General features: G+C 60.3%; 1 protein-coding gene across 1 annotated transcript; it reads right to left on the bottom strand.

The window, feature by feature from the left end:
- Nucleotides 1-249: 249 nt before the first annotated feature.
- Nucleotides 250-1,536, bottom strand: LOC113201948 (uncharacterized). Its single transcript, XM_026415960.2, has 2 exons — nucleotides 1,280-1,536; nucleotides 250-1,201 (listed from the first exon to the last, which is right to left on the bottom strand). Exons 1-2 carry the CDS (start codon nucleotides 1,413-1,415, stop codon nucleotides 645-647), a joined length of 693 nt encoding a protein of 230 aa, XP_026271745.1. The 5' UTR covers nucleotides 1,416-1,536; the 3' UTR covers nucleotides 250-644.
- Nucleotides 1,537-8,592: the final 7,056 nt, after the last annotated feature.

Genomic DNA, 8,592 nt, shown 5'->3' on the forward strand with positions numbered 1-8,592 from the left:
CCCAATCCGGTCCATTTCTTTTGTTTCTTCGATAATAATATTGGACATTCCCTCCGCCACGCTGCGCCACGTTCGCGATAAGAAAGTAATAAAGACAAAGACGCCGTCCCACCGCGCCGCGCAGAGCCGCGCGCCCCGAAGAATTTATAATGGAAAACGTTTCCTGCTCCGATTGCCTTTCGGCGTCCAATCGCTTATTCCCACAGACTGGCAGCAGCAGGGAGAGGGAAAATAATCAGCCTCCTCGCGTTTCAAAATAACCAAACAAATACTTTAATTTTAATTTTTCATCTCGTCGGGCAGTGGCATGGCGCTCGCCGTGGGCCGCTGAGTGAGCGGCGCGCTCCCAATTTGAGGAAACCGTTTTGGTTTTTATTTTTATCTTGAAGTTCTCACAAACAATGTCCGAACAACTCATTGTCAGGCCGGTTTAAACTTGACCGATACAACCATCGCCTTGTACTAAAACCTGTCCAGTCCATGGTCCAGTCTATCTCGTCTAGCCACACACACACTCGCCGCACTCTCACACACGCACTTACATACAGTCTTTCGCATGAGGACACTTTGCCACGAGGGCATGCGCAGTGCAGAATCCACATGGCAGTAAAAATAACACAACAAAGTGCACTTTGACATGTCTGTTAGCTTGTCGCGTCGCTCTCGTGGAACTCGACGGTGAAGGACACCTGGATGCACAAGGCCCTGTCTTCGGCCGACGAGGACCTGACTTCGTTGAGGAGGCCGGTGCCGAGGTCGCAGACGCTCAGGGGCTGGAGCGTGTCCAGGTAGCCGAGGATGGCGAAGTTGTTGTTAAGCAAGGCGGTGGGGCGGTGTGTCTGGAAGCGCTCCAGTCCGAGGCTGGGGGCGAGGTAGCCCCGGTTAAAGACCAGCTTGGTGTCGACGGTCTTGAGGATGTAGCTGGTCTGCGCGGCCTCCATGCCGAAGGCCTCGCCGGGCGACAAGCAGCGCGGGCGGCGGCGGTACAGGGAGCCGAGCTCGTCCGTGGAGGCGAGCTGCAGCGCCAGCGTCCAGCCGCCGCCGTCGTCCTCGGGGCGCACGGCCATCCGCCACCAGCGCTCGGGGTCGCCCTGCGGGTGCCGGAACCACACCGACAAGTACGGCGGCGAGGCGAGCGCGGCGCCGCGCACCGTCAGCTCGTGGGACAGCGTCAGCTCCCGGGTCCCGCAGCGCGTCCCTCCTGCAGTGGTCAGGGGTCAGAGGTCACGTCAACGGCGAGAGGAGAGCCCACAGAACACGCAACGCCCCCCAAACTCACCGGCGGCTGCCACGAGCCTGCTAGGCGCGCTGGAGAGGCTGGTGGGGCTGGCGGGGCTGGCGGGGACGGGGCCCGGGCTGGAGCAGCTGCTCTCTGCGACCACTGGCCTCCTCCACATGGCGGCTCTCGACGCCATCACGGACTCGGTGACGATGGGCGTGGGGCCGTTGCGGTCCGCCCCGGCTGGCTGTCGAGGCACTGCTACCTGCTGGTCGGTCCGAGGGTGACTGAGGACCACACCATCACCTCGACACGGTGGTCTTCGCCGAGCCGCGCCACGCCGCGCTACACCTTGGGCTGGGCGGCCACGGACAGACCGAGATAAGGACCTTATCTGAGGTACCTACCGGGCCGGCCGAGCTGCAGAGGAGCAAACACACACACACACACACACACACACACACACACACACACACACACACACACACACACACACGCAACGAGTAGGTTGACGACTTGGGGCGCGTATTTTCAGGGCTATATAATCAATGTTTATGACCGTCATCTCTCTTTGCACGAGGTAAAAGAAAATACATACCAGGTGACTGATTAACCCCGTGCACTTCTGTATTTGTACGGTACCGCACGCATGCGAGCACGAGTGCAGGCGGGCTTGCCTGTCGCCCCTGTCCACGGCGCCTTACGGGCCGAGTAAGTAAGGCAACCCGCTCGCACTCGTGCGTAAGGGTTTTTCTTTACAACTAAAGAAGTGCTCGGGGCAGCCACCTGGTATGTCACTTTTTGAAACGTAACATTTGACTTATTGCGTCTCTCGCCCATGCCTTGGTCGGCATGATGCTCATGACAACGTCTATACCCTGTGACGGTTGGGTCGGGGGGGGGGGGGGGGGCAATGTGGCCATGAGGGCTTCACCTCCCGCACCCGCCCGCCCCTCCGGGAGGGACCCCCACAGCCTCGCAATTACCCTGACAAATTGAACGTGAAATTGTGATCGCGTAATATCCAGGCTGGAGGCGGGGCGGGGCTACGGGTGGGAGACTTAACCCCTTCGAGCATACCTCCCTCCAGCTCCCCCTTCTTTTTTTCGCCCTTTCCCAGCCCCAGCTACTCTCCTCATCATGATCATGGTGATGACGTTCTGCTTCTCGAAGCAGGAAAGTACGCCGCCCCCAGCCATCCGTCAGCTCGCCGCGCCCCGCCGGTGGTGAGCGACAGGCCGGAGCGATGACGACGCCCTACATCTCGCGACGCGCCCCATTTCGTTACAATATATATATATTTCAGCCCGGTAGAGCCGTGCGCATATTTATATATTACCAAGCCTTTTTTGGTGCGCCCTAAAATATGATTTGATACTCTGCGTTCGTTTACTTTGTGCTTATTTCTCCCGTCATTGCTTTTAGTACCCAATACCCGCTTAATTTTAGGCGGCGTTCTTTGCCCATAAAAAGCCGAGAGCCAAGGTCACCTTTAATTCCGAAGGCTCTTGAATGGCGAGCGGGGGGGGGGGGGGCACTTAGGGGCGCCTGTGTTCACCCCTTTAGGTCGCTCTGATTTAGAGCAGGGGTTACTCCCCCGAGGATTCCTCGCGCCAGTTCGCTGTGGAGCTCACCTTTCGCTGCCCATCCCTCTCGCCCGGCCCGAGGCCCGGCCCCTGTTCAGGGGTGGCTGATGAAGATTACATTGCGCGGCGCGAATGAATATTTCGCCGAGCCGGTCGGCTTCTTGAAGTTGAGTACGCGGAAGGTGAAGGAGGCGGGGAGGAGGGAGGGGGGCGCTGCTGGCCCTGGGTGACGTCAGGGCGTCACGGAGGGAGAAGACCGGGTCAGAGAGCAGAGGGGAGGGGGTGCGCCGGACCGGGCGGCAGCAGGCCGGCGCGCGGGGCGCACACAGCGTTTTGTTATCCCAAAACTTTTTTCATTTATTTTGATTAGTTTCGACCCAATTGGCGTTGTAGCGGTGTGGCGTGGGCGTGGCGGGAGAGACAAATAAGAAGGGTGGCGGCGAAATATTCAGGAGGCACAATTCACTTCAAAGGCTGAATATTTTGCCTATACCTACTTTACCTACGTGGTGTCCGGGGGTGTCATTACCACTTCTTGACACAATTGATGCCAATGATTTAACACGGGCGGAGTGACCACACAGTGGTCACGCCGCAGAAAACGTGTTGAGCGCAAAACGTGAAGCATTAAGCTGAGGTCTCGGCGTCTGTGCATGCACCAAATTTTGTCGTGCACTCCCGTGGTCCGTCTCGAGGAGAGAGGGAGGGAAGAGAGGGGGTGCTAGGCGCCTGCACAAAACAAAATTGGGTCGGGGCGGGGCTTGCCCGGGGCCGGCGGGGGAACGAATCAAAGAAATTGTCAATGGTCGTGTCGTTAAATGTTCCTCAAATTTTGAACCCAGCAACAATCTACGCTGATTTCTGGATCTACCATCAGCTTTTCACCCATCTCCAGGAAGTGGATGTAGTTTGAGGTTTGAGGGCTGCGGAACAGTCTCCCCTCTCCATCATTCCTCTACCGTGTGACAGGGCCACGACACAGCAGTGTTGCGGCTTTGCCTAACCTAGGGCTAGGGACCACGGCGACTGTGTGATAACTATGGTTGTAGCGAGTAGGCAAACCCACATAAAGCTATCGTACTGCTCGATATGTTTCACACCGAGGGGGCAATAACTCTGGGAATCATGTGTACACACCAGCCCGGGAATCACCGGCAATAAGCGGGAATTTATGATAATCACCACTGAAAGCAACGGAAAATCAATGAGAATCACGATGGGAATCAATGGGATTCAACGGGCATCGTGGATTCCGGGAATCATGTACCGGGTGATTCAGAGAAGACGCAGGTGCGGGCGGGTTTGCCTACCCAATGGTGCCTTACGGGCAGAGCGGGTGGGTAAACCCGCCCACACCTGCGTCTTCTCTGACTCACCCGGTATACACTTGAATTCGGAGTTATTGCCCCCTCATTTCACACCGACGTCCGCCATCATCGTTGACCAATTAGTGTACAGGAGGTTCAGATCGGACAGTCATGCCTTTCTACTTTAGGTTCCGATTCTCTGCCAGTAGAACCCTATTTGCACATTTGCAGTTGCACCGTGCTCACAATCGTGCTGTGGCAGAGCACGCAGAGTAGTCTGCTTCGCTGGGGAGAGGCTGCGCTGCGCCATGCTCCGCTCCGCACCCAGCGGCCACGCCCTGCTGCTACGGCCTGGAACTCATTTCCTGTAGAACTGCGCTGGTCTCTGCCGCTCCGCGGGGCCCGCGCCGGGCAGCCTCCAGCAGCAGGGGGGCCCGGGCCCGGGGGGTCGGACCGGCAGGCCACTGGTGGGGAGGACACGGGACATGAAGGATGGCTGTCACAGCTTTGTTATCTGCTTGGGCCGACAAAAAACAGTGCGGGATAAACTCACGTGCGGCGAGCACCAGAAGTTTTCCGAGTGATGCACTGAACATTCAGCAGAACATCCTATGGATGAGCCCCCCGACTTCTTCCCCATCCCTCTCAACCCGTAGGGCACAATGATGTGCCTCTGCTATGGATTGTCAGAGATTGCGCCTCTGCGTCTGCCCTAGCGGCAGCCCCCCGGATCTCGTACCATAGTCAGAACAATGCTAATCAGATGTCGCCGCTTCATTTCCTGAGCCGCGTTCACCTCATTACTTACTGCGGCATCAGCGTGTGTCAGCGTGCGCCACCCCTGCAGCAGGAGCAGCGGCAGCAACAGCAGGGGCTGCAGCAGCAGCAGCGGTGGTGGCAGCCCCACACCACGACACCGGGCGGCCGGGACTTGTAGTGTTTCTTCAGGTCAGTCTGCGGACGCGGGGCGCCGCCGCAGTCGCACCCCAGCAGGCCAGGCCCCACCGGGGGCCCCCGCCTACTCCCGCCTACCGGCACGAGCAGCTCGCGCGCGCAAGCCATCGCCGCGCCGCCAAGCCCCGGAGTGGCCCCGCTAGGCCTCGCACTAGTGTAAGGTTAGGTGCACACGTGCGTGCTGATCTCATGTGTGAGGAGCTGCGCGTTTGTCTGTGTGTGCGCGCGCGCGCGTGTGTGTGTGTGAGCGCACGCCACGCATCTTGCCTACCCTCCAGGGGCGTGCAGTGGGTTGCCAACCCCCGCCGGGGAGTTCAGCTCTAACGAGCGCGCGGGCTGCTGCTGCTGCTGCTCCAGCTCGACTGACAAGCCCGCGCCAACGCCCCCGCCCCCGCCCCCTTTCCTCCTGCGCCCTGCTCCGCTCGCCCAAACGCGTTCCGCAGGCACCCAAAAGTTTAGTCGAGACGGGAGGGCGCGCGCGTGCGAAGTGTGAAAAAGACCGATACTGGGAAGGGAATTCCGTGAAGCGCCCTGCGTCTGTGAGGGTTGGAAAGACTGGGAGAGGAGGGTAGAAAGAGATAGTGAGAGAGGGGGTCGGGGTGGGGGGCGAAGAGCGGTGGTGGGTTGTCAGTGACATGGCGCTTTTCGCCCTCCTTGACGTGAAGCCAGTTTGCGACCCCTCCCCCCTCCCTCCTCTCCTCTAGCTAACTGCCGCGCCGCTGCTTGCAGCTGACACAGCCTCACCCCGCAGTTAATATTTTTTCATAGTCGCGCTGGAGGGGACGGGAGGCCGACTGCTCTGCCGAGTCCTCTCGGGTCCTCTTCCTCTGCTGGCCCGGCTAATCATCACCGCCGCACTCTCCCTCACCCACTCGGATACAATTAATATCCGAAATTTATTTGGAATATTTGTAGAGACAAAGCAGGCAGTGTTTGTGATAAGAATGCGGGGCGAGGGAGAGGGATGATTCGGAAAGTTGTGGTGCTGTTTGGGGATCACAGAGGGGGTAGACGAAGTGGGGAGGGCGAGCTACCATGAAATTGAGCTGGCGGTAACGAGTAGGAGGCTCCTTGTTTTATTTTTGAAATTTCGAGTGGGGGGGGGGGCGAGTCTACTTGATGAGTCTGGACCGGGCACACTTCGCCCGCTCAGCCCCTCTGCACCCGGAGCACGTCATTTAGACGGCCGTGTCCGATCATTGGCGATGGAGGGCGGGCCGTCGTCCCGCCCGAACCGTGACCCAGCGGGGTAAAACTTTTGGACAGGCTCTGCAGACCCTAGACCAGACCCCGGGCACCGCGCTCTCCTGACCCGGGCGACCCATTTCCCAAAGTGGATGTGGGGTCAGGCCCAGAGAGGCCAGCGAGTCTCAATCGTCGCGGCGGAATAAAAAGTACGGGAGATCTAAAGCCGGCGGAGGGGGCGGGGGCGGGCACACTGTCATCACCTCGTTCCACGTGAAATTTTTGAAATTCAAATGGAGGAGCAGCGCTTCGCTTTGGAGCTGAGCGGTGGGGAGGGAGGGGGGTGCTTCGGATCGGCAGCCGGGTTGGAAATGAAGGGAGCGAGCAGGCGAGAGCGGAGAGGGCAGGGGGCGGTGGGGGAGGCGGGCGCGAGGGAGGCAGGGGTATAGCGGTGCTCTTCGACACTCGTCACGTCTCTCGGAATCTCATTGTTTTAGAGGTCCCCCGTGCCCTCGCTGCTACGGCGGCGCCCTTCGGCGCCCCGGCAGCGCAGCGCCCCACACCCAGCAGCGCCACCTGAGGCAAGGCGAGGCCACGTGTACAGACGGCAAGGTCCCCGCAGTGCACCACGGCGCCAGGGTACGGCACGGCCGCGGGCACGACCCCGGCGAGCACGACCTCGGCAAGCACCGCGCCCCGGCCCCCCCTGAGCAGCCGGGGGCCGCTGGCTGATTACCTTGCCCCTCCAGCCCCACACCATCATGCTCATCGCTCGCAGCTGCGCCAAGCTGGCCGGCACATTTACCCCCTCCTCCCCTCCCTCCGCCCTCCTCCCCCGGCGCTGCCTCCATCCATAAGAGATCGTCTGGCCGGTGATGACGCCCGACTGCTGCCCCCGCCCTGCGCAGGGCGCCCTCCCGCCGCCGGTGCGACGAGGAAATGACAATCGCTTTCCGGTCGGAAGGGCCGAGCGGCGGGGCGCGGCGGGGCGGGGCGAGGACGTAAGTGAGCAGTGGTGTGGGGACTCCGGGAGCTACATCAGCACCTCGCCAGACACAACTCTCCTGCTTGGCTTTGCCTTTCCATTTGCAGAATGCAGCCTGTGTCGTCGGTGTAGAAACTTTCTTATTTCAAGACGCACTCGTTGTGCAGAATGCGACCCCACCCCTGCCTCCAGCCCGGCTCCGTTGGCGTTGTCGCGAATAGCGCGGCCAGCGCGGCGCAGCGCGCTTGGCACTGTGTCGCTCCCTGCTCCCTAGCCTAGCAGTAGAGCGGGGCTGGGGAGCGGTGCTACATGAAGATGATCAGCAAGGTCTCTCTCGCCTTTGCCGACAAAGGTGGTGATCACACCGGGACCGGGACGGGTCACCGATCGCCGCGGCCTCCCCGGCCTCGCCCCGGGCGCCAGGCCGAGCGGAGTCCGGCGGGCGACCAGGCCAGGACGCCGCCATGGAGACGCCGCTCCCGCCGCCGCTCCCAGCGCCAGGTGAGCATTCCGCCGGGTGATGATGTTCTGCGTAACGAAGTTACACAGTCTCTGCGCCCCGTAGCCCGAGGACCGGATGTGACGGCGAGCCGAGCGGCGAGCTCAGAGTCCAGGTTGGGGGTTGTAATTATTGTGTCCTCCCCGCTCCAGCCGCTCGCCCGCGGCCGGGCCCGGGGCTACACAAAGAGGGTGCTCTCGGTGGGCGGCGCGCTGCTGCTGGTGCTGCCGCTCCAGTGTGTCACCGCTCGGTAAACTTAATGTTTACCGGCGGGCCCAGCAGTGTCGGCCGGTGGCGCCGGTGGCCGCTGCGCACTTGGACGGCCTCCCCTCCTCCTCCCCCTCCCCTCCCCGCGGGCGGCCTACCTGTCAGGAGCCGCCGGCGCGTCGTCATGCTGGCGTTGGAGCACAGCAAGGGCGCCCTGAGCCCCCGGGGGCAGGACGGACCGGCAGGTGGGCGGTGCTGGCCAGGCGGCCACTGTGCAAAAACTTACTGACACGAAACCTAAACGGTTCAATTTTGAATAACAACTCTTCTCTTCGCACGCGAAATAAGGGCAAAGGTTGCACTCTGCAGCTGAGATCATTTGGTCTTATGGCGTCAGAAACGAGATTATGGACGTCTCATCTGGTATACCAAGAGCAATTTACTTGTTTCGAGATCGGCGTTTTTAAGGTGGATTCACGAATCATCAATCGATTTTTTATTGTAATACGTTTCATTTAAATGCAGTTTCGCAGCAGTGTGTGTATCAATTTTGCAATAAGTAGATTTTTGAAGCAGCGAGGCAGGAGACCGTCTGGTGTCATCGTCCTGTGATCAAACATGGGCTACAGGAGGGGCGGGGGCGGGGAGGG

This window comes from Frankliniella occidentalis, unplaced genomic scaffold (assembly GCF_000697945.3).
Source record: "Frankliniella occidentalis isolate FOCC.00 unplaced genomic scaffold, Focc_3.1 Scaffold34, whole genome shotgun sequence".
NCBI lineage: Eukaryota > Metazoa > Arthropoda > Insecta > Thysanoptera > Thripidae > Frankliniella > Frankliniella occidentalis.

Excerpts from the sequence above, each read along its gene's own strand:
- LOC113201948 (XM_026415960.2), bottom strand. The coding sequence starts at position 1,415 with ATGGCGTCGAGAGCCGCCATGTGGAGGAGGCCAGTGGTCGCAGAGAGC. Across the intron at positions 1,202-1,279 it reads CAGGCTCGTGGCAGCCGCCG|GAGGGACGCGCTGCGGGACC; the intron begins GTGAGTTTGGGG and ends TGACCACTGCAG.